Below are 26,712 nucleotides of genomic sequence, written 5' to 3'. Positions count from 1 at the left end.
TCTACAAACCAAATTGACCAAAATGATCCCTAACATTTTTGTGACCAGAATTTTTTTCTGTGGTTGAAAATATTCTGTCATGTTATGTCATCGTTCTTACTTTCGCAGGACTCGACCTAACTACTGGGCTTCGGCTAAGAAATTTTTACTTGAAAGTAATTATATAAGCTTACTTTGTTAGCAGCAAAACAGAATATTAGCTGGACATAGTAAGAAATACGTAGATGCTGAGCTTGATATTTACTTAAGTATTGATTTTGCCAGGCCCTTTCAACAACAATATCAAACTGGTGTAGGAAAGGAAAGGAAAGGAAAGGAAAGAAAAGAAAAGAAAAGAAAAGAAAAGAAACAGAGTTGGATAATTATAAATTTCAGGTCACCCATCCAACTACTAATCTCGCTCAAACGTGCATTACTCATTGTTTTAGAATCCCAACTTTTTTCCACTGATCCACGATTTCAAGAAATTAGCACAACAATAGCCATGAAAACAATGCACCTGATTGACTAGATTATTTTCCACTTCTAATCGACGTGCCAGTGCGTGGCAGAGTGCAAGGGATTAGCTGTAGATATGGTCTTGGGGCCGGCTAGCCTCTCCCCTGATGCTTGGGCTAGAACACTATCCTGCGTAATCCGTACGCCCAAGGGCAGAGGATCTTAATCGCCGTCATGTCCGAAGTCCATACGATGACCCAGCGGATGCCTCAGGGTATGGCATGAAGGCACTAGTACGTTGTTTTCTTCTGAACGCATTTTGGAATTTATTTATTATTTAAAGTTTGTGGACGTGGGTTCGATTCCCACCGTATTAAGAGTACTTTTTTTCTTCCTTTTTCTATTTTTTCTTCTCATTTCTAGTCTTAGATAAATATCATATCTTATTTATTTACTATTTTTTGTAAACGACTTTTATTCATTCAAGCCCAAAGCATTCTTTTTCTAGAAAAGGTATCTGCTTTTTTGTTCTTTTTTTGTTATTGCTTACATCATATCCAGGATTAACAGTTAACCCATCGAATTAATATTTCAGTTTGAATATGTCACTTCTGTCCTTCTTTACATACGTCCTTGTACACACCACAGAGTTCACGTTCCCGGTTGATTTCACAGCAAAACTAGGAAAAGTTGACCACTTGAGTTGAGCAAACGTGCAACAGAGCACGAGTCTTTTCTTTTCTTTTCTTTTCTTTTCTTTTCTTTTCTTTTCTTTTCTTTTCTTGCTTTGCTGTTGTCGGCTATATTCACAACGACCCATCAGCGCAACGGTGAAATTTCGAGGAATATGGTTGTTTGTGTGGTACTGACTAAAAATAGCTCACTCCCGAAACACAGCAGGCTCCATCATGATACGAGATGGACTTTTCAAGTTATGGACTTTTGCCAATAAACACTTTACCTTTGGCGAATCATTGTCAAAAATAATAAATGTCCTATTGATAAAAGAAACCACCTATAAGTCAGGTCACAATCTTTGATTCCTCAAGTTACATTTAGATACAACTTCCTGTTTTGGTGAAACTATCACAGGATCGATCAATTTTGTGCAACAGCCGAATTAGTCAGTCGCTGTTATTGTCCGCTGTCTTCATCAGCCATCATAAATATTATTGTACTGATCAGTAACAGCTGTTGTTCAGTCATGAAGCAAGGCAGCAGCTCAGTGTTGTCTGGTACTAGTTTGCTGATATCCCTGATATGTTTGGCTGGTGTTCTGCATGTGGAGTACAGACTCTACGAACAGACCCACAAATCGGAAAAAACAGCTGCTTATATCCAAGATACTGAGACAAGGCAACTATTCCACAGAGATCATGGCGAGAGAACTGGAAAGACAAACAGCAAGGTCAGTCTAGCAAAACAAGGACCAAGAGAGATATCAAAACTAGATCAGATTAAAACAAATATAAATGCCTTTTGATTAAGTACGGAGAGAGAAGTACTGACTATAGTGGACATCTATCGGCCACACTACACAAAAAATACAGACACTATGATAGCATCTTTTTCCTTATTCATATTTCATCTCCGATATGTGAGCCACTAGATTATGTCTGGGGTTCACTAAGTTAGCTGAGCATCTTTGGACGACTGTCTTTTTATTCGCATGTCGTTAATTAATATGAGGTGAAACCCAAAATTAAGAGGAAAAAACCGAATGCTATTACATTTTATCGATACCTTGGGAACATTTTCCAGGCTAATCACAGAACAAGGGTAACTCACGGATCGAGTTGAAATTTAGCTTATTAGGTTTTGCGGGTAGAGTATTGGGTTTTGCATTGCGGATGAAGGAAATTTAAACCCCAGAGGAAAGATCCAACAAACTCTACTCACATTGCGTCCTGAGTATGGGAATGGAGCCCAAGACCAAAAGGTGAAAGACGAAAGCACTACAGAATGTTGCCAAGAATCGTCCCGGTACCATTATGGTGCCAACAGAATACTAAGCTCAAATTTTAAGACCAGTAATTATAATTTCCGAAAATCAAAGATTACCAAAAGAAAGCTGAACATATATTACAGCTTCCAAATGCAATTAAATGTATATTTTGCTGGCCTGCTTCGTGAGGTTGCTGACGAAGCGCTATAATTGTAGAGTGAGTGGAGTTATAACTGGTAACTGAATTCACGAGTTTTATTGCGCAGGTAATAATTAGATACTTGACAATGAGGTCTCAAAATCCTTTACTAAAAAAAATTCTCAAAATCTAGATTGAAGAAATAAATAAACAGCTAATATAAATAGTAAATGTGACACACAAATGTGCCAGTGTTTGGCAAGTGTTATATTTTAAAGAATATAATATCTAGTCTTAATTTTGAAGTGCCCAGCCATTGCCAATAGACCTATCCCGAAGTGCAAGATCTCGACCGTAAGCTTCACAATGAAGCGCCAGATAATGTAGGTAATATATATTTCATATGTATTCTCTTACGCATAATGTTGTAAGCCATTTCCCAGATGGCAGTAGTTTTCTCAGTAGGGAAACATCTAAAACAACAAGCCACAAATTAAATCACAAAATGGCCAGCAGAGAGAGTTTTGTAACTAAAACTAACTAACCTCGTGGTAATTCATGCGGCCCATTATCCTGTCAGTTGATATGACAGCGTCAATCATGCATAAACAACGTGTTGTCATGGTGTCGAAGCCTGAACCAATCAAGATCCCCGTTGACCGAGGCCGTAATGCATACTGGGTACTAGTCCATTTTGTCGCGGACAAAAAAACAACAACAAAAAAACAAAGCATTTTATGCCTGGGCTACCACAGGTATCCTAGTAAAATCAATGTTGGGAATGAATTATGAGTACACACGCTGCAATTAAGATTACAGATTTCCCATCGTGCTTGGCCATTAAACGATCGAAAGAATTTATCCATGTTCCTAAGACTAAATCGTAAAAACAAGTTCAAAAGTTAGTGGTAAGTGACGAGGGAATACCACTGCCCGTTGAATTTCTTGAAAACCGATATCGCACGAATCGAGAAGCCATGAGTGCAATATCGATTTTCGAGTGAAATTCTGTGGAATTCCCGGGTCAGACGCAATGAATCTTTCTTGAATCCCATGGCAAAAAGATAAACAAGACCCTGTGCTCAGGTTGCGGTGGGATACCTGGTAAAATTGGGCCTGGTTATGAAATATAGGCATGACATTGAAATATGTGATTTGATTGCTGGAAAGGTTGCACATCTAGAGAAGTAATGTTAGACATTTACACTTTTGGGGTCTCTGTGTTGTGTTTGACTTATTGATGTTTTTGATGAAATAAATAAGAGGGCGTTTTGAGTTGAGTTGATCAGCAATGCGCAGTGAAACTATGCAGAAGTTATTTGTGAACAATCTCTCAGAAAGAAAAATAAAAACAATAAACTTTACTCATCAAGGTCATCGAACGATCGACTCAATCTGGAACTCCAATTCCAGTTCCGGTCCGAATTTTGGCATACGTAATTAGGTTTCATGAACGTGCACATTAGCACGAAAATTGTATAGCTCGCTTTTAAAATCAAAATGCTTCATTTAAAACGTAAATACAGACTAATATTTGCTCAAAACCTCTCTCATAATTGATTTACATTTTATAATTTTATAATTTATCGATATTTTTAATGAATCGCCATCTTTTTGAAGAAAAAATAAGGAGATCATAACGCTTCGAACGGCAAAGGTCAAACACTGGAATGTGCGTAGCAAGTTATTTATTTATTTATTTTGCTTAAAATAAATATTGCTATGTATACCACAGGTTAAAGTTAAGTTAAGGTGGGTTCCCTGATTTTTCATGCCATTCCAAGTGAAATACCCGCTTGTATACGTCATACCTAGCCAATCAGCGCGCGCATTTCAAATGAGCAATGGGATTCTATGATAAATTTGAAGATTTCATCAAAACTGTTTTTATAGTATATCAACGAGTTAAATTTGTTTTCCTGCGAATAAAAATCAGGATGGTGGTGGTTAATATACAGTCGAAGATATAGTCATTACGAACTGAAGTGGAACGATACTGGGCAACATACTGTAGCGCTATGCTACCCTTGATTCCTTTATTACCGTGATATAATTGATATAAACATGGTTGCAGATCCCCTCTTCAGGACTCGCCGTAGCAACACTAACGTCAACAGCTCCTTGCTGTCTATGAGTATCTTTGATTTTCGACGTGAAATCAGCAAAGAATTGAAAGATACTTTAATGCTGAGGTCTGCTTAAGAATTAAGAGAATGTGTCTACGACGACCTAAAGGAAGTATGCGACGAAGAGGAAGACAAGGGCCTAAAGGAAACCTTGGCAAGAAGGGTCCCAAGGGAGAACAAGGAGAACAGGGACTTCGAGGTCCACAAGGCCTTAAAGGAAAACAGGGGCAACCAGGGCCAAGCAGAGAAAAGAGAAAGGGGGGAAGCAGTGCATTCTGTATCCGCCCCAACAATCACAGAGCCACCAAAGCGTCTTGTAGTCAATAAGAAGAGTGACACCGCCTCGTTTCAATGCGTCGTTAAGGGCAATCCAAAACCTAAAATCACGTGGTCGAGAACAAATAATTCACTTCCTGCTGGACGGCACGAAGTGAACAAAAGTGGATTTCTGTTAATCAAACAAGTGACGTCAAACGACAGCGGAATCTACATTTGCACAGCGATAAGTTCTCTTGGCAAAGCACAAGCACAGGCTGAACTAGTCGTACGAGGTCAGTAGCAATTCTTTAAATACAATTATTTTCTAGATTCTCATTTTCAGGTCAGTTGAATTTTGCGAAGAAAATTAGGAAAATAATAGAAACTTAAACGGCTTATACCAATAACAGACACCTATAGCATGAGCCAACTATTGCAATTAATTTTGCGACGGTTTTTTTTTTTTTTTTTTTCACGATTTTTGGAAAACATTTGCCCATACATTTGGAATATTTGCTCTTTTCGGTCTTTTTCCTCTCTTTCCAAAGCAAAAGGTTGTTCTTAAAAGTAAAGTCATATAGCGCAAGTAAACTGCGTTACAAAACATCCCAAATGACCCGTAAATCTTCTGTTCTTTCATTAACTAGTAGTTAGCGTGTTTTCGAGGGTACGAAACCTAAGAAACCATAAGAGGCGAATGTATAGGCCAACAGATAGTATGAGCTTATAAAATCAGCAAAAATACGGTTCTAAATTTTAACAAATTCCTATGCATTATATACCAAAATGTTCAAAATCCACTTCTGTTTTTTTGGCAGGTTCTGTTTTATTTCAAGGAGAGACGATTTTCTAGCTTGACTCCGGTTATGTCATGCATTTTCTCTTGTAAAATACGTCCAATAGCGTACATTCAACTCAAAAAGTACGGTGTTTTTTCAATAGAATTCAATCTTAACCATATAATACAATCCGTGAATAGTTGAATTAACTGAATCCGCTTCTGTTTTTTGCCTAGATAGTCATTATTTTGAGAAAAGATCCAAAAACCGTGTTTTGAGACATAATTTGTATGGGCTCGCATGAGCGGGCGTGAGCTTGAAATCGTAGCTGACCAAATGTTAACAGATTTTTTCTGATGTTTACTTTGGTTGTCTTTCATTCAAATCCAAATTTTGGAGATTTCCCGAACGTTTTAAGGACAAATCAACACTCGTCCATAAAACAGAAGTAGTTAAAATAAGTTGAGCAAAATATAAGCTCACTAATACTCACTAATACATATAATTTTTTTGAGTTTCAGCCCGTTTCCATCCACCTATCCATCCGTCCATCCGTCCATCCATCCATTCCTTAAATTACGTTTTTATATCCATCGTTTTTTTAGATTTTTGTTTCTTTGTTGAACTTTTACATTTCTCTTAAATTTGTTGCAGATCCATGTGCTGCCTTCAAATGCAGTAAGCCTTATTCGACATGCGAAAACCAGAATGGCAAAGCTGTGTGCGTGTGTTCCAAAGTTCCTTGTCCAAGGTCCGGGCAACCGTTTTGTGCTAGCGATGGTAAGACGTATAACAGCCAATGCGCCATGAGGAAAGCGACTTGTGAAAGTAACACCAACATTCGTTCCGTCAAGAGAGGACAATGCGGTGAGTATGCACCAGGGAACGACAATCAACTGAAACATTCATAATCACTTCAAACTAAAGGTAGGATGACCCTACTGCTAGGGCAAACTCTTTTGTTTCTGGTGTCTTCCGAAAAGGTAAAAAGAGCCCAACACCAAGGTCACCCTACCTTTATGTAAAAAGGCCCTTAGCTTGAAACCAATAACTATTTAAAAAAAGGCTGTTTGACTTGTTATGGTTTTTGTAAGTACATCTCTACCCTCGTTTTGCTAGCACGTTTTTTCTTTTTATGGTCTTTTTAATTCATTTTGCTTTTTAATCTGCCAAAAGATTGTAAGGTCATAGCCGATGTGGCATTCCTTGTTGATTCATCGGGAAGCGTTGGAAGAAGAAACTGGGTGCGCCTCCTTGCATTCGTCTCAACCATAATCAGCAAACTTAACGTTGGACCAAGCGCTACTCACATTGCCTTGGTGAGATACAGTACCCAGGCTGAAGTGGACTTCACTTTCCGATCAATATCAGGATCCCGTGTTACTCCTGCTACCTACAACCAAATTGTCAAAAAATTGAGATGGCAGAGAGGGTTTACATTCATCGATAGAGCATTGATTACGGCGGACCAACAAGTGTTTACTGCAGCAGCTGGAATGAGGCGTAATGTTTCTAAGGTAATGCTCTTCTGTGCTCTTACAGTAGATTTTGTATGAATAGGAAACGGCACGGTACCGTTGCGGTACGGGGTTGATGTCATCTTTTGAACCAATTTCGGCGAACGGAGATCACAGGACACAGCACGGCATGTCCTTACTGGGAGATACCACAGCCACACAAGTAGTCATAGTTTTTCTATTGAAAAAAGCAACCCTTGTTTGGTCTAAGCTGTTCTCCGTCGGTGGTCAGACATGAGTCGTAAGGCGGCTGCCAGCAGCGCCTTTCTATACCTTCGACTCGACAACGTTGAGCTGCGTCCTTCGCAATTCAGATATCAGCTACGAGAATGGATGATTGGACATTCCAATAAAAAAGTATTGGGAGTATCGGTAAAAGGAACCAATAAGATAATTCTTTTAAGGATTAACATAACCAGCATAATTAACAGAATCAACATGATGAACATGATGAACATGATGAACATGATGAACATGATGAACATGATGAACATGATGAACATGATGAACATGATGAACATGATGAACATGATGAACATGATGAACATGATGAACATGATGAACATGATGAACATGATGAACATGATGAACATGATGAACATGATGAACATGATGAACATGATGAACATGATGAACATGATGAACATGATGAACATGATGAACATGATGAACATGATGAACATGATGAACATGATGAACATGATGAACATGATGAACATGATTAAGATAATTCTTATTTTTCAGATGGCCTTTGTGATAACTGATGGAAGGCAAACACGCGACCGGGGTACCATCACTCCTCTCGCCACTGCCTCTGGGAGACTTAAAGCTAAAGGTATCAGTGTCTACGCAATGGGAATTAGAAGATATGTTTTAAACAAAGAGCTAAATGACATAGCAACAAGCTCCAAGTACGTCTACAGGGCATCCGATTTCAGACAACTTGCACGAAGAATAGATACCGTCGTAAGGAGTATATGCGAAGGTATGTCGGTTTATATTATTAGAAAATAAGGAGCCTCGTATTTGACATATCGAAGAACCCCTGATATGCGCTCCCCACCCAAATTAACCCCTCTCACCCCCAAATATAAGCCTCCTCCATTGATGTAGTATGGCCTTGCGACTTCTTAGCACTTTGTCAACCATGTGTTTAAAAATTTTACCACCTATTGTCGCAAAGAACTGAAAAGAACTCCATTTAACACTGTTTAATAGGACGGAACCAATTACAGGTTCCCCGACTAAAAGCCCACCCAAAAATCGATCAAGACCAGGGCATAGCTAACTGACAGATCAAATGCAGAGGACAGAAAATCAGATTACCTGGAAAATAACCCTTGAATCATGTGAGAGACCCCCAAAAAATGATTCTTTCACATCACGCCAAGTCTAATAATAACAAGTTTTGACACGGGAAAACGTGTCAAATGTGCTGGGCACATTGGATACTTGGAATAGAGTAGAAGACTATTTGGGATTTAGTCATTGTAAGACAGAAGAAAGTCCGTGGATTCGGTTTGAATATTTTTTACGGTCAAATTGAACCAGCATAAACGGGTCTTGGTCGCAAACCCCAAAGCAAGCCTCCGTCTCTCTGAGAACCAGTGTTATGGTGGCTCCATCGGCTCAAAAACACCACACAAAACATTATTGTACAGAAGATTCTCCATCTACAGAAAAAGTTTGGTCTCGAAAATTTACCTCAGAATACACTGCGAGCAAAGTCTCCTTTACCTTCCCCCGAGTGAGAGAAAGAGAAGAAGACTCTTTCCTTTCTCTCACTCGGGGGAAGGTAAAGGAGACTTTGCTCGCAGGGTAACCTCAGAATGGAAATATTACGAAAAACGTATATCTATGATCAACTATCCCTAGCTATTTTCACCATTCTCTACTAATGGTTTACTGTTCCTATATATAGATTAACTTCCCCTTATATAGTTTAATGAACTTAAAAACTTGCAGGCAACATGGCTGAATTACGTTAAGCAGGGGCTTATCCAGGATTTGTCATGGGGGGGCGTGCGGGTCACACTATACCAAATTGTCACTATGACATCATATCGCATACTGCATCAACGGTCAGATGATTTATCTTTGGCTTTGAAAATGGGGTCACAGGCACCCCTGAGCCCCCTAGATACGCCAATGTTAAGTTTAACAAATTTACACGTTAAAGTATGTAAAAAATGTTCAAATTGTAATCATAGCTAGGGACAGTTGATGACAGCTAGGGATAGTTGAAAATAGCTAGGGACAGTTGATGACAGCTATGGGCAGTTGAAAATAGCAAGAGATAGTTGAAAATAGCTAGGGATAGTTGATCATAGCTAAGGGATAGCTGATCATAGCTAGTGACAGTTGATCATAGCTAGGAACAGTTGATCATAGGTAGGGACGGTTGATCATAGCTAGGAACAGGTAATCATAGCAAGGGAAAAGTGAGGTATAAGACAGTGTGGAATACCTCTATGGGAGACTATACGTATGAGCGACTATATGACATTCTACCATGAAGTACATCCCTTCCAAGGAAAACAAACACTCAATCGATCGATAAAAGCCAATAAAATACACAAAGTGGACGACAAACTCGATGGAGATTCAATGTTTTGGCTGGTTTCAGGTGGTTTCAAGATGGTTTCAGGTCGTTTTAGGTCGTTCCTTGTTTTAGTCAATACCAATAGTACTATTTTAGATCAATGACGCAGTAGAAATTCCTGGCCCGCCCCCATTCAAGCTTACGGCATGAAATACGTTTTTGTCATAAAAATATTCGACTAGAAATAAATATGTTTTGCTAATCAAACCAAATATCATTTTTCTTGCTAATAAAATAATATAAAACTCGTGCGAGTACTATTTTACATCAATGACGGAGTAGAAATTCCTGGCCTGTCCATTTACGATCTTTTGTTTACGTAACTAATTCGAGTTGTATCAAAAAACAAAAATCGCACTTAAAGTTTCTAATTTAGCACCAGTTTCTAATTATCTGCTTAGAATACTACCAAATTAAGTTTAAAGTAAGTTGGATTAAGGCACTCTTACCACGAAAACCACATATGTTCAAGCTCTTTCACCTCCTCCGTATCCCGATCTTACAGATCTCAACGTGCATTTTCACCTCGTGTTTCACCAATGTCAATCATGACGAGGTCCACCAATGGCATATGTAACACTAAATTCCGATTATACCTAACTCACCAAAAACAAATGTTTCTGTGCCCATAGGCCCAGCACAAAAAACGAAACCCCGGACTACGACGCCCTAGTTTATTTGGAACTTCCCAACATTAACTTGGAATAACAAATTTCCTTGTAATAGCCTTAAACATTGAGTGTTTACCTTTGTTATTTTCTTGATCATATCAAGAAAATTATTACAAAGTCTATGATAATCATGATTCTCTCTTTTCTTTTTTTTTTTTTTTTTTTTTTTTTTTGTTTTTTTTTTTTTTTTTTTTTTTTTTTTTTTTTTTTTTTTTTTTTTTTGTTTGTTTGTTTCAGGAAAACGTTAACTTGCCAAAGCATCGAACTGCTCGCCGCTTACTATTTTAGCCCAGAAAGTATTATAATATCGCCCAAAATATAACTGAACAATATTTCATAATAGAAGACTAATATTCACTTAGTATTTGCTTTGAATTGAATCCCTATATTGTGATTAGAAACAGTGACGCAGTAAAAGGTATCATCATTATGTATGAAATCATAAACATTTTTTTACGGACTTCATCAAGCCGAAGGCAGCACTTCACAACTTTATGTGACGTATGACCTTCATATATTCGAATAACGAGGATTTTGTTAGCCTGCGTGCAGCGGTACTTTTCTCTCGTATAGTTCGTCTGCGAAGCAACGACGTTGTTCTCTAGACCCCACGCCCCCACGTATGGATTTGAAGACTAAATTCTAGTTGGTTATAACTAAAGCCGTTTCCGATTGGTTATCAGAGCCTTTGTATATGTTACTCAGTCTTGCTGAAATCAAATTGTTTTCTTTTGCATGTGCGAACACATGATGTATTATCTTCGCTAGTCCCTTCGATGCGACTTTTTTTAGGAGTTACACACTCCATATCCTCTGCTGATCCTCTCTTTAGCTTATTTATCTCAAAAGGCAACGTATTATTCTTATGTATGTCACGCAATTCGGTTTTAAGTTTGTGTTGCAGTTGGATTAAACTTCGTCTCTTCGACAAGGTTTGAAAGCACGACTTGCATATATACTCGCTCTGTCGATTGAAAATAAATCTCCAACTCACACTTCACGTTTAACTTTGACTTTCCTTCTTCAAGATAACAAACAATGGTGCTTTGCTATAACTCGCGAGAACATAAAATACAAATTATGATTATTACTAGCAACAAACGAGACATAAATTCGAGCCTTATTCCCGGCAAGAACCAACACACGTGAAATCATATAAACAAACTAGTCTGAAGTTTGAGTAGAGACTGAAAATTATAGCCAATCAGCAAACTTATAACTAAGAACCAATCAGAACGCGTACTGAAATCCAGGTACACTGCTGGGGGTAACGGTTCGCAGACGGACTTAACAGTTAGTTCGGCTGCACGCAGGCTACGATTCTGTTTAGAGCGATTCGCTGCTATTCGTGCAGAAGAACGTAAAGTTGGCTTGGATGCAGGAAATAAACCTTTTTGCTTACACTATCAGGCATCTCAAATCAAGTAACCAACCGTCACTCAAACCAATGTATGTTCGTGAAAGAGACTATGAATGATGGCGTTCTTAAATGCACTTATAAACAAACTAACGCTGCAATAAAAATAAAATTTCTCAAGTTTAATCATGGTGTGTGAGTCTTTAAATATCGTCTCTGTACCAATCTACGGTAAAGACACTACACGAATAATTCATGTCTCGGAAAGGGTTTTAAGGGGTCAAATGTCTATCAAAATCATACTTTTTGATCAAGAACGATAAAAAATCCCTTATTTTAAAGACTACAAGAATAAGTAATCTCGGTCTTGACTCCACGGTTTCGTTCCTTCCAGTGCCAGAAGCTCTGGTAACAGCCGTTTCTTTTTAATTTCGCTTTCAAAAACATTCTCGTCCATACAGAATCGTTTTTGCCCTTCCAGCCGTATCCGTTTTTGGAAAGTTGAATTTTCAAGGACAAATCAACAAAGAAAAAAACGTTTCAAAAATATTTGATGCCTTAATGCAAGCGTGGTTTGAAACTATTACCAAGATAATAAGACAACAAGAGATATGATGGTTGCCATTAGGCTGGTTAAAACATTGCTAATGGAGCGGAAGGGTTTGGAAATTCCATAGAACAAAGCTATGACTTTTTGTTTGAGGTTGAACCGTACCAACACGCGATACTGACCATGCACAATGAACCAAAGCAGGTATGACTAAAATTATTGATTTTCTTACTTTTTTCATGTATGAACATTTTGAAAGTACTTCATTCGATGATCACAAACTAAGCGGATAAATATTTCCGCGCACATACAGTTCAGTTACTAGATGATAAATAAGAAAGCATTAAAAATAGACAATTAATTCACAAATAATACCTATTTTAGAATGTTTTTATAGGGGAAAAAAGTTCTATATTCCCTAATACTGTGAACAAATGGTGCAAATTTTCCTTATCTTATAACAATGGATGAAGTCGAACAAAAACCTAGAACCATTCCGATCCATTAACTATTGTTAAAACGACTTCAAAAGTCTAATGACAAATACTCTTAAAATAGAGGCTTTGCACCACCATGTGGCAACAGCCATGTTAGATGGTAACAATATAGTCGTTTTACATAAAAAAAGGATTCAATTCCCAAGAGCAGAGGGATTTCATTGTTTTTCCATCTAACCACAGGAAGCCCAAGTAGTATAATGGAAAGGGCACGTTATAGGACACGTGATAGGACATTTAGATTATGACGTCATTCACTAGAGCTGCAAGAAACCTTCGAACACGTTTTTGACTCAGTTGATTAGCACCAATTGTTTTACTAAACACACCGTCTGAATCGAACGCGCAAACGTATTTGTGTAATTTTGCACGTTTGCTCACGAACTTAGAACAATATAGGGTACAATAGTTATTGTTCTACCCATTCTATTTACTTCATAAATTTCAAAATGATCAACATTAATTCCCAAACTTATTTAAAAGATATTGTCATTATCAAGTGAGGATAGCTAGTGGAGCATGTATACAAATTACGGGGTCCAAATTACTGATTATTCAGTACCAGTCGGAAGATGTCGAAACGTTGAAATCATTTTCTGCGTGTTTCTTTCTAATACATTTCATATCAAAGTCTCTAGCTTAAATAGGCTTGTCAAAAAACTTGAAAATTACAGTCAAACCAGCTAGCTCATGCGTTCCTATAAAGGTTCAAAGATTCATTTCATTGTTTGAAGTTTGCTTTCCTTCCTGCTTTGAAGCTTGCATTAACGAAACGAACGTTGCGAATTTGAATTCTGGGCTCGGATTAATTATAAAAGTTTATTTAGTTCTTCACAGATTCGTGCAAAGCTAAAATTATTTCAACAATTGTAGCACCATTTTAAAGTTATACATTTGGCATGCAGTTTTGTTTAAAAAATCCTCTTCACAAATACACATTTGAATGTTTTGAGGCAAAGACCGGGATTGAAATTTTCAACTTTAGTTTTATTAATGCAAGCTTCAAAGCAAAATGGAAATCGAACTTCCAATAGTGAAATGAATTTTTGAACTTTGATAAGGACGCATGAGGACGCATGACTGTATGTCACGTTGACTTTGAAATGTCTTATAGTTGCGTCATACTTTATTTTTAATTCGGAATCTAAATACTTATTTCAAAAATATACGGATATGTGCAGATAAAAGCTCAAGAAGAATCCAAATATAAAAAAGTTTTTATGTAAGAATATAATACCATTAATGGAATGGTTTAAAAGACAGTAATTAATGCAAGCACATTGTACTTCTTTTAATTTGCGGTATTTAGACAATTGTATTGTAATAGTAGGCATTAATAGGATTTTAGTGATAACTAGAAAAAAATATCGACAATAATGCGATGGCAATATCTCGAAAAAATGATAAAATCATGAAACTTGAAAAATATTAGAATCATCCTTTTAATAGCCGCATTTTTATAATACCGTTGAGAAACCCACCCAATTATAATATAATACCGATATTTACTTAGGAACTCTGTTTAACATTTTTTTGTTTCGTTCACTGTTTCCAACCAATCACAATGAGCGTATCGCTTTTTTTTTTGCGTGTGAAAATAAAAATTGTCCAATCAGAAGTCACGTACGGCTTTTCTTCGTCTGTGAGAAAAGGGATACATCCAATCAGAAGCCGACTTTCGAGTGACACTTTCGGCAACTAAACCGAAAATTTTACTTCAAAATATGAAAGAGAAAATCAATGAAGTGTCACTAGCAAAGCGAAGGAGAACTGGCCGAGACTAAAACGTTTTTATAAAGCCGGTTCAGACCATACGAGTTTTGCCTAAAACTATAGTATGCAACACGCTCGCGTCTGTCGTAGGCGAGTTGTAGGCTTGATTTAAACGCTGTTACGTTAAGCTGTATAACGAGTAAACACTATTTGGGCCTCTAAACGGGTGTTTAATCTTAGATAACTACAAACATGGCGGACTACACAAAGGCACCCAATTCCCACAGGGATCCCATCTCTAACACAGGAATCCCACTACCGTTACACACGCTACGACTCGAGTTGTAGGATGGCGCGAGCGTGTTTTATACGCATAGTTGTAGGCGAAAATCGTACCGGTAAACCGGCCTTAAAGCTTCAAAATTACTGAAATGAAATAATAACGCACAGCATTGATGAAATGCGGTGTCGTTTTTGGATGAAGACAAATTTGATAAATAACTTCTGTTAACTTTCTCAATCATTTCCCATGTAAACTAAACCCCATTCAGACAGATAAAGGCTGAAGTTCTCAAAAGATCATAAGTTTTTTATGCTTGTAAAAACAGCGTTTTTGCACTGTAAATTCCGAAATACAAATATTTCTAGTTCATTTTTGTAAACTCATATACTACTATTTGAATTGAAACCTATTTAAAAAATTTCGGCGTATGATTATAATAAACAAAAGAGAAAAACCTGGAAAATGTTTGGAACATTAGGCTGCGTTCATAATGTATGGCAGGGGGGGGGGGGGGGGGGGGGGGGCAGGTGAAATTGAGTGAGGATCGAGAAAATTTTGGTAGGAAAAAGGGGGGATGGGGAAATTTGTATCAGAAAAATGGGGGGAATGCACCATTTTTGGAAGAAGCTGCAAGTCTTGGGATCGTATTTTTTTGCATGACTTTAAAGGGGGGGTCTAAGAATTATTCTGGACAATTCGAATTTTCACCTGCCCCCCCCCCCCCCCCCCCTCCCTTGCCATACATTATGAACGCAGCCTTAGTATTCGTTTAAAAACCACACTCTCGTACTTTGTATAAAGTAACCTCTACACATACGCTTCGAGCGGTCTATATTTTAGTTGTTAAAAAAAATATATCATGCAACTATTGCTATAAAATGTTTGAAAGGCAAAATCAGGTAGAAGACTGACTATAATCTGAGCTGATTGTAAGAATATAGAGAATACGTGCTCTTTCACAATAAAATTATAAATCTAGCAAGGATTGCATAGCATATTTTATAAAAGAGTTTGATGCTTTTAGATGAATAAATAAGAGCAGTGTTAAAAGGTCCCACTTTGGATCGGAATCTTTGACTAAATTAACGTTAATTAATGGCCGGCGCCTCTTTATAAACGCCTAATACAGGTAACGGATATATGATAGACAATATACATTAGCTAGAAGCGTAAAACTCGCTGCACCCCGAGGTAAAAGCATCTATAAAAAGCAAAATTTTCTTTCAAAACTTGCTATAAAATGAGCAATTCTGGAATAGTATTTTACATAGCAAAGAAGGCACCGAAGAGAATCCTCATTCCAAGTGAACTTAATGAAAAAGGTAAAGAAAGTGTAATTTTTTTCAATCATTCATTTTTTTACAAGTGGTATGATTTAGTTTATGTCAAGCAAATAGCTTACTGTTCAGGTATAGTCCGTGGTCCCTGCTCAAACAATTTCGAAGCTGAATAACACAAAAACAAGCTATAAAACACTCATTCTTAGCTCAAGTACCTTTTTCGGTGATATAGCAAATATAATGACTTTAATCATATAGCAATATAAAATTTTGGAAACTTTGGCATTCAGTGAAAAATACTTTCCGAGAGCAGAACTCACACTAATATACATCTCCATACTTGGCGCTCAAAACGAGCCCGAATCTGTATGATTCCTTTTATACTGCACCGCGAAGACATGGGGTAAAACGTCGTTCTCCCTTTTCGCTCGTCTCTAGAATTACGTTTGATTATTTTGCACTGACACGATTTGGATTAACTAGTTTTCTTTGGCAGATGGCCTAAAGGCTGCAAAGGATTTGAATACCTCCCTCGGCAATGGCCAAATAAATCACTGATTCGGGAAGAGTATACTTGGAAGTGGCCGAGAATAAAGTTTTGAATAAGTTCCTCGGTGGTGACCGAGGACAGAAAATTGAATCATTTAGTCCTGGGTGGTGGCCCAGAGAAGGATATGAAAGTTTGAAAAAGACTGCAAGAAAGGCGGATTTTCGTGTTGTTGATTGATTTTAGTCGGAGATAATTTTATCTCGTTCTTGCCGGACGATGCAGTTAAGAGTAGTTTAATGACGCAATGGTTGGCTGAGTAGTTCCAATAAGTAGATTAATTTATCTTATTAACACATAGCTTTTATTACCTTTATAAAGAAGGAGATGGTTTGACTGTTGATGGTATGGTAGCACTTCTCCATGCCACTTGTTCATAGACCTTTTCAGTTTATCCTTGATGTAGCTAAGCTGAATTTGTTTTCAATGTCCTGGAACGTAAACGTATTACTGTGTATCTGCAATTGCAGTTAGGAGGCGGAATCCACCACTTTCACCTGCCATACTGGAAGCATCCCTGCGATTCTTTAGCCAAACTATGTAAGATATTTTTCCAGTGCATTGAAACGTATGTGTAAGTCAGTTTGGAATTTGTTTGTATGTCATGTCCTGCATCTTCATGACCGACTTGTGCACCAAGATTTGGTGACTGTTTGAAATTGTATGAATTTTGGGTGTAAGATAGTCCTATGATTTAAGTTACATGTCTTTCACATAAAGCGGCGGAATTTTGGATAATAAGATACGAGTTTGTCATGAGCCTAAGCTTCTCATGTTAATCTATGGTAATAAGCTTTATCAACTATCTTTTTTATATATTGCAAAATCTCGTCAATCTAAGGGGCTCTACCATAAAAATTATAATTAATCCCCATTAATTATAACTTTAATTATAACTATTGACACTAGAGAAAAACGTTTGCGCATGCGTGCACTTCAGCACGTTTTCTAAGAATTTTGAAGAGTTTGAGTGAGAAAATGAATGTTTGTTTTCTCCAAGTATACAAAAAAGTTCGAGAGTATACTTTTGTCAGACCAAGATACTGTATTAACAAACACAATATGAAAGAATTAGCCTTAAGTTTCAAGCATGGACACTAAGTTTTGGCATTTTGTGAAGTCCAATTTATCGAGCATGTTTGAAAGTCAAATTTACTTATGTTTTGACTAATTTGCATACGGATTCAGAGCATGCGCAGACGTTTTTCACTCGTGTCATAACTATTAACATTTTGATGAAACATAGACAAAGAAAACTATATTCGACGAATTGTAACGTCGTATAATTTCGACAACTAATTATATAATAAATTGCTTTGCATTTTCCTTTCAAATTTTGCAGAATTCATCATGGAATCTAGAATTTCAGAAAGCCAATTTCTCAAAAGAAACACCAGCAATAATTTCAGCCAAGCAACCAACAGCACCAGTAGAGAATATGTCTTTGCTCCTGTTATAATTAGTTACCACGTCAAACTCCCTATACTCATTTTCATGATCTCGTTTGGAGTGTATGGGATGATTGCAAACACCCTGATCCTCTACTTCAAGCACAAGCAGCACAGAAGAAGACCCCACGCAATACGAAGAGCATTCAGTCGATCCTTGTCAGAATATTTCATCAATAGTCTTGCCTTGTCAGATTTGCTGTGCTCACTTATCAGCCTTCCCTTGTATTCAGCTGAAATGTTCATCGACTTTGTCAAAAGTGACTCAACTTGCAGATTCAATAGATTTCTTATAGGCTTTTTTCCTGTGGTAACGATACTTAATCTTTTAGTTATTGGGATAGAGAGATATTTATGCATTTTTCATCCATTCTTTATCATAAGTCGAAGGAAAGCTAAGAGAATAGTTGTTGGATCTTGGGCATTAGGGGTTTTGATAACTCTTATCCCGCTTCCTGCCTTTAGGCTCGTGTACTTTGGAGACATTGGAGATCATTCCTATACTTTAATTTGTAAATACGATAGCTCTTTGCCATCATATCGAGCGTTGTTCGCTAGTTTTACTTTTATCGTATACATCATACCAATTTTTATATTAACTATCATCCACATTCGTATATTAAAGCGTCAACGAAACAGCAAACGCGTTGATGCTTCTGAAAACACTCAGAGGGCTTTGTCTCGGCTAAAAGTTACAAGGATGTTTGTATCACTGTTTTTTCCTTTTATCATTCCTTACCTGGCCTTCGTCATATACACATGTTTTATGATAGTTTCTAAAAGTAATGTTTCATTAACTAATGACTACATACTTCGTCATATCAGTGTTTTACAGATTTATGCTAATGGTTCAATAAGTGCAACCATCTTGATATATTATGAAAAGTTATACCTTGATTTCTTGTCTTGTTTTCGTTCAAAACCACAAAGAAATATCCGGTGTAACGAAGCTGCTCAAAGAAAAGCACGAGTTAATGGTGAAAATAACAGAAGGAACAGGGTTTCCGCGGTTTAATTGTTGCAAATAAATCGAATATTTTAAATATATTCCTTGCATACGCGATGAACCGCGGTACGAACTTGTCAAATCAGATACTTGGTTCCATCGATATGAAAGTCTTAGTCGCCAATTCGTATAAAGTATGTTTTTGTAGACTTTACTTATTTACAGAAGGAGACTCTCTGCTTTCATAAGCCTGTGATGGTTTCACGAGGCCCCCTTGCCATTTGTAAATTTCGTATAAAACCTATACTGTAAATATATAAATAAATATGGCGAAATAATGATAAAAAAAGAAAAAAGAAAAGAAAAGCAGAAACTGAAGGACGAATGCAAAATATTTCAATAATTAGATTACAGGCACATAGTCCCTATGTACAGGGCACAGGGAGCCCAATTTTGATAAAACTGAGAGGTGAAAATAAAATCAGATTGTATTGATTAACAACAGATCTGTATCTATATCTGTAGTGATGGGCAACCTTTACAAATTAAACATTTTTAGCGCTTTTGTTTTCCTATATAATTTTTCTATGGCTGATGGTATCCAACTCTCAACCCCAGAGCCCTGTCATTCGTATTGCGCATGCTCAATGAAATAACAGAGACTCTGGGAAACCATAGCGCACGCTAGCCAGAAATGCGGTGACTTGGAATGTGATGCGCATGCTCGAGCTTCAATTTTAGCTTAGCATCGGGAAAAAAAGCATTAAGATTCCCGCTCCTACATTTCAGCCCATTCAAATACGCACAAATAAGTCCTTAACATCACAGTTTTGGGATTTTTTTATTTATTAAGTTTTTCAAAATCATTATTTAAGAAAATAGTAAAACTGGATACAGTTAGTTTGATCTTTCTTGAACCTCATTACATGTTTTAACTCGAAATCTGTTTTAAAAAGAAAAGTATTTTACGAGTTGAATGCAAGCGGTTGGGTGACAGAGACGAAGTCAAGCTAGAAAGTCGGCTCTCTTCGAAATAAAACAGACCCTGTCAAAAACGTAAAGCTAGATGCGAAATCCCCGCGCTTTTGTGAACATTTTGAAGTATAATACATGGTAATCCGTAAAGATTTCAACAAATTCTTCGTCTGCAATAGACGTCATAGCCTCCATGTTGGAAGAATTTGACAAAAGCTTTTTCAATGAATTCTTTTGTTATATCTTCCAACATTGGCGGACATCCCTTTTGTTATTGTGCTCTCTTGGGATTGATTGCAAACCAAGAATATTTTGGTTGATTTTTGAAGCCCAAACTAACCATTTGCCATATAAATATTCGCCTTAAAAGACTCAGAGCCTCGAAAACGTTTCGTAGTGACTCATACCAAGAAACGAAATTGCCCTTTCAAGCGCGACAATTGCTTTGGTCGTCTCCCATTATGCAAATTAACAAGTCGCTTTTGGAGCTTTCACTGGGTTGCCTAATTTTCGGGTATGATGAAGCTTATTTAACTTTTGTTATTAATTATTTTACTTAATCTTTGTTACGTACCGCTATTTTGGGGAGTTTACTTTCTGAAATTCTCGATCTTTCCATTATTGAGTATATTCTTGAAATAAATATGTACAAAACTGATTGATTGTTTGGAATGTCCAACCATATTAGTTTCAGCTCGTCTGAATTAAATAAAAACTTAATAAAAATACCGTTTTATCCTTGTACACTTAAAGGGTTTTTTTGGACAACTATCCTAATGAAGTGAAATGAGACTTGATTAGTAAAAAGATTCATGCAAAACTATACAGATGCGGTTTTGTAGCCGAAGAAAACGGTGTTGCGTTAAGGTGCTGAAACACGGTGCAAATGCAACATTGCACGCAACATTGCAAGCTACAAATTTGAATCGGGGTGACACGCATTGCAACAAAATCACGCAACTTCGCTTGTGTCAGCCTGCTATGTTAAGATATTTGGTCAGCAGTTATAAATTTGGTGCAAGCTAATTGGCTGGAAATTTCAAAATGTTGAACGCAATGTTGCAGCCATGTTCACACGATGGAACTTGTTGCTCGCAATGTTGCAAGAGTAGAGCGGGATTCAAATTCAGATTTGTTGCATGCGACGACAAGGCTAAAAAACCGCTGCGCATGCGCCAAAATTCCTGAAAACAAGATGGCGGATGGGAGAGTGTTTCCCGTGCTTCAAAATGCCTATATTTCCAATGACTCCCAGCGTTTCAGTTTGACTTTGATTGGAAATCGAGAGCAAGCAGATAAATCTGTAGACCCTATTGAACATGTCCATAGTCTTTGAAAGAATATTGACTCATTGATCATCATGGTAAACGATGCTGTTTTGGAGCAACAAAATTCATATTCTTGTAAATTGTGGATTCAAATCACCTTCGCTTTTTGAGCTGACTTAAGGTCAGGATAACATACTTAAGCTCAAGACTGTAGTATTTGGTTCATTATTTGTCATTCTATAACATATCAAATGAGCATTTGAATCCAAGGTTGAGCACCGAAACAATTTGCATTTTTTCCTTTCTTGTGCACGAAGCCTTCAACGAGATACCTGGGGCATTCGAGGGAAAATTCTTCGTACGATCAATAGTCCATCATTGCCATTCTAACCTTTCAAATATGACAAGATTTGCTATACTTTAAATCAAATTTATGATACAAAAGGAATTATTTCAATAAAGATGTTTCCAAGTAATAAGTTGTAATCTTATTGCCTCCGAATATTTTCCGCCACAATATTTCCTTATTTAAGCTAATTATAGATCAACAAACTTAAACTTCTAGCTTTGTGAAAATGTTTGTTATTGTTTCTTCTACTAAATATCGAAACTGACAATTGCTTTTTGTTGAGATAACTTTTTTATTTTTAAGTTTCGAGTGTTTTAATTTTTCATATATAAAATAATAGTAAACACAGCTAGGTTTCACTTCAGAAGGTAAATAAATAAAAAATGTCTTGGTGCTTCCAAAATGACCTATTCAATAAATTTTTTTTTTCGAGTTTACTTATTTTCATAACATGAATACAAAACAAGTCGATTACTTAATTAGTTTAGCCTTTTTTTATATAAAATCATCTTAAATATTAATCATGCCACAAAGGTGGTTACTGGATATTTCTACTATTAGCATTAATCTATTCTGCATTATTGGTAAGACTGAAGATGATGCTATAGAATCAGAACAAGCATAAAATTAAAGTTTGTCAATAATTTATACACATACAATGGGATAAACCTCTAAATTCCTTTTTATATTTTTAAAATATTTCAAAAAAAAATTCAGTTAGTACAAAGAGAACTCATGCTCACACTCTTATCACTCATTAGGAGCATTTCAGATTTAGGTCTAGGACTAGTTAAAGCTTTATTTTATTTTATTTATTTTTGTTTGTTTTGTTTTACAAGTAAACCTTTTTTAAAAAAAGAAAGTCTCCTTTTTTAGCCTCTCGTAAACTGTAATACTTTATGCAATCAAAACTGATTAATGCATTGTGAAAGGTGACTGTAACTCTTTTTTCTATTTATTCCAAATGATATCATCATTCTGACAAACATAATAAATGAAACACAATTATATCTCACTTCTGTAGTTAACCAATGATCTATTCCAAAAGAGCTTAATATATAGTCAATATACGAGCTGTTTCAAGAAATAAAACCTGGAACTGAAAAGAAATAACATTGACTTAGAGTCACACAAAATGTATACTTCCATTTTAAATTTTTAAATTTTTTAAGTTTTAAATTTTAAATTTGACTAGGATATAACCACACTCCCAAGAAACATCTAATCTACTGATCTTATGTACCAAAACAATGGAATTTTAAGATTAATACATAAGGTATACTTATGAAGCATTGTAAAGAATAAATATCTAGCTGCTACCTTGAATATATATAATTGGTTTTTTGCAAGTGAACATTTTCATGAAAAACCTCAGAATTGCCCAACTGAGTTCAGGAATTTTTCTATATATATTTTTTCTATTTTCTATATGGTCTTCTCAACAGTATACCTTTTAAACTATATATATATACATTTGTAAATGCATGGTAGATGGAAAATCTATCTTCTTTGGCTCTTTACTTTTGTAAAATAAACACTGGCAAGGCCTCTGCATCTAAATAGTGAAGGCCTTTACACATAATGACTTAACACAAAAATTTCAGAAAGACTTTTCTATTTTCAATGCTGCAAAGTGCTTACATAGAGAAATACATTACTATGCCAATAGCAGGTTTGGGATACAACTGAAAAAATCTTGAAAAGCTAGAAATTGAGAAAAAAGTCATTTTTGACATTGTTTAAGTACTGTTTAATAAACGAGCAGGAGTGTTTTATCGGGTATAAAACACGAGGCGTAGCCGAGTGGTTTTAGACCCGATAAAACACTCCTGCTCGTTTATTAAACGGCTTAAAAAACTCCTGATGTATGTTCTCATACTGTACCGAATTCTTTACGAAATGAACCAAGTTTGATAGAGAAAATCCAAGTTAAAGTTTATGCAAATGAAGACGAATCTATATCAGATATAAAACCTCCTTCATGGTCATGATTTCTATTGTGTTTCCTTCATGAAATATTAATGAGTTTTTTAACATTGTTTGACATTGTTTTGGTTTTGGTATTCACCTGTATAAAGATTTTTAAAGAAAACAATACCTGAACCAAACTATACAACAGCTCACAGTTATACACAACCTTACTCCCACTTTACAGCTATAGCACTAAACAAAACATTTTTCCTTTTTAAGCAAAGGAGTTTAAATCCACACTAGACATTATCAGTATATTATAATATTATGGGGTTGTTTTTTCCTTTTCATTTATAATATATGAACTTATTGAACTGAAATGAAAGTAATATGACTGGAGATATGATCCTAATATAGACTCTAATTTGCATTTAATTCCTTTTAATAGTGATGAAAATATTTAATTGTAAACCAGGAGGTGATTAAACTAGCCTTTTAACAGCAACTTCAGTCTGTATTCAAAATCGTCTTGAAACTTATGAAACTGTTTGAATAATTTATTGTTATTGTTGTTGTTGCTTTTTTTCGCTTTTCGTTGTGTTTTTTGTTTGGGAAATCCCCAAGCGAAGGCTTTTACCTCACGTTATTGAAATTTGTCGAAGTAACGTATTTTACATCATAATCGGGGTAAAAGCATGTTCACCTATTACTTTTATTACGAATTTCAAAATTTACAGTATCCATGACTATATTTACTTGATTATCTTGACAATCGATGAGCTTTTCAAGTTCAGAATCTTGAAATAGACTTGGAATAAGAAAACAATAATCATATTCCTTCTCTGTCTTTTTATCAAAGTAAGCTTACTCGATTACTTGTTTTTGTCCGAATCAGACTGAAAACTTGACAATTTACCATCTACCGGGCATCGTGTTACTCGTCTGTATCGTTTTATTGATAAACTACGGCATATGATCAAGGTGTTTGAGATAAAAACTGCGATTTTCGGAAGGAAAAATACTCGACAGGAATCCTTTCCCCGTCCGCCATTTTGTCAGGGCACCTGCGATAAATTCAGCGGTAAACCATATTGCGCACTCTCAGTTGAGATTTAAATTAGCCAATCAGCGGTTTTTTAGCCGTGTCGCATGCGACACGTTTCAAGGGTAGGCACACGCTGCAACAGCCATGTTGAGTGCAATGTTGCATGCAATGTTGCACCGTGTGTCTGTACCTTTACTGAAGTGACTAAGTTTTTTAAAAATATACTAATATATCTATCTTGAATTGAACAAGAATCTTGACCTAAAGACTCGTCGTGCCTGACGAGTTGCGCGGTTTTTCAATAAATTGTAATATTTTAACCAATCACAGCTCTTGAAATTATAGGGTTTCTCTGGTATTTCGTCGAAATGCCCTGAAATGCGTCTTTGTTTACTTATATACAAATTCCCCTATGGTATCTAATGTCGTCAATATGCATGAATACTCTTACAAGGAAGAAAAGTCGAAGCCGCCATATCGCATACACAACACACTTTCGACCACGATTCACAGTCGTTTAAACCTCGAGTCCCAAAACAAATTGACCAAAATGATCCTACAGATGGATAATTTAAATATATATATATATGTTATGGGCTTAACGGGCTCGACGGGCTTTCGTACGTTAAAGACGTTCACGGGCAAAAATTCCCATCGTCAGATTATTTTTAAATTTTGCATGATGAAAGTACAATATACTATAGAAGTAAAATAAGCAAATAGAAAATGGGGGTCACCGACTTCGTTTAGCCATCAGAGTGTGTGGAAGTTCACCCTTTTTACGGTAAAAACGCGCGAACGAGCAACTTAAACATGTAAAAATGTCAAGAATTAGACATATTTTACTGAAAAAATGAATTTGGTCGCCCATATTTTTTCACTGTGGAGCCAAATAATTAGTTAGCATTTAAAATTTCTGTTTTAAAGCATTTTCTTATTTCTTTCTTCTTACATGACAAATCCCTTTATTTAGTCGGTTAAAATCCTTTCAGTAAGATATAGATATTCTAAGTTGTGGCGTATTTTCGTGTCCAACAGCTTACAAAAAACAACATTAAAATAAAGCTAAAATATTCCCGATCATGGTCTCCACCTGAAACAATTAGAACCCTTGACAACCAAATCTTTTCATGAGAAAATTGTTAAATTTTTTTTTTTACAGAACTGCTTTCTCGTTTGGACCCGGAAAGTAGTTTTCCCATACGATTGACGTCACAGGTAAAAGCTCTTTACAACTGTTATCGATAGGAAGCCTCAACAATTGACGTCATTGCACGACATTTTAAAAGTCTTTTATTCTAACATTACATATTATATCAGATATCTTTTTATCGGCAGAATAAGCCTTTTCATAGTTTAAGAATCGATTCCACTGCGCATGCGATTTTATCCCGAATTTCTCACCTTCTTTCGTTTAATTAAGAATAAAAGAAGGTTTAGACAAAAGAAGGTGAGAAATTCGGGATAAAATCGCATGCGCAGTGGAATCGATTCTTAAATTATGAAAAGGCTTATAAAGGCTAATTAACGATTTTAGTTCGCTTAGTAAAAATTTAATGGTTTAGAAGCGAGCAGGTGGTTGGATTCACAGAAAACCGGCTTACCGATGAAAATAGTCTAGACATGTGGCAAGATAGTAAATCCCTTTTACTTGATGGGTTTTAATAAAGCAATCAACGTCGTCATATACAGAGAATGATAGATAAAATAGGCAAAGATATGTTATATTTATCTCTGCGGGTTCTAATAGATATCTCTAGCACGAGTGAGCGAAGCGAGCAGGTGAGATTGGCGAATTTGAGTTCGAACCGCCGAAGGAAATGAATGTCATATTTCATATCCAAGCGTCTATTTATTTTTTGTCTTGTTTATTTAATGTATAGACAAATACAGTATAAGCGCAAGAATAGACCTTATTCGCAGTGTGACAATATTTTCCCAATTCAGCGTGACAAACCTCCAGGGGATTCATTTTCTTTTGTCTTTACTCTTCGAAAAAATTCATGAGTATCCCAAAGGGTACGAAAGGAATAACGATGATATCTCGACGAGTTTCAAAACAATAGCT

General features: G+C 36.3%; 2 protein-coding genes and 1 long non-coding RNA gene across 3 annotated transcripts; 2 read left to right on the top strand and 1 right to left on the bottom strand.

Moving 5' to 3' along the window:
- Nucleotides 1-1,168: 1,168 nt before the first annotated feature.
- LOC148904285 (uncharacterized) lies at nt 1,169-3,042 on the bottom strand. Its single transcript, XR_016118966.1, has 2 exons — nt 2,940-3,042; nt 1,169-1,826 (listed from the first exon to the last, which is right to left on the bottom strand). It is a non-coding gene; the product is annotated as an uncharacterized LOC148904285 (long non-coding RNA).
- On the top strand, nt 1,705-12,018 carry LOC116307003 (matrilin-2). The gene is made up of 6 exons (XM_089025490.1): nt 1,705-1,846; nt 4,597-5,199; nt 6,340-6,552; nt 6,862-7,202; nt 7,947-8,187; nt 10,713-12,018. The coding sequence occupies exons 3-6, from the start codon at nt 6,492-6,494 to the stop codon at nt 10,721-10,723; spliced, it is 654 nt and encodes a 217-aa protein (XP_088881616.1). The 5' UTR covers nt 1,705-1,846; nt 4,597-5,199; nt 6,340-6,491; the 3' UTR covers nt 10,724-12,018.
- A 6,034-nt stretch (nt 12,019-18,052) lies between these two features.
- LOC116307004 (neuromedin-U receptor 2-like) lies at nt 18,053-19,165 on the top strand. The gene has a single exon (XM_031717147.2). It carries the CDS (start codon nt 18,053-18,055, stop codon nt 19,163-19,165), a length of 1,113 nt encoding a protein of 370 aa, XP_031573007.2.
- Nucleotides 19,166-26,712: the final 7,547 nt, after the last annotated feature.

The sequence above is a fragment of the Actinia tenebrosa genome, unplaced genomic scaffold, assembly GCF_029948245.1.
Source record: "Actinia tenebrosa isolate PJP-AT-01 unplaced genomic scaffold, QUT_ActTen_1.0 utg344__unscaffolded, whole genome shotgun sequence".
In the NCBI taxonomy this organism is placed as follows: domain Eukaryota; kingdom Metazoa; phylum Cnidaria; class Anthozoa; order Actiniaria; family Actiniidae; genus Actinia; species Actinia tenebrosa.
The sequence above is the reverse complement of the archived record's forward strand: the minus strand, read 5'-3'. Positions and strand labels throughout refer to the sequence as shown.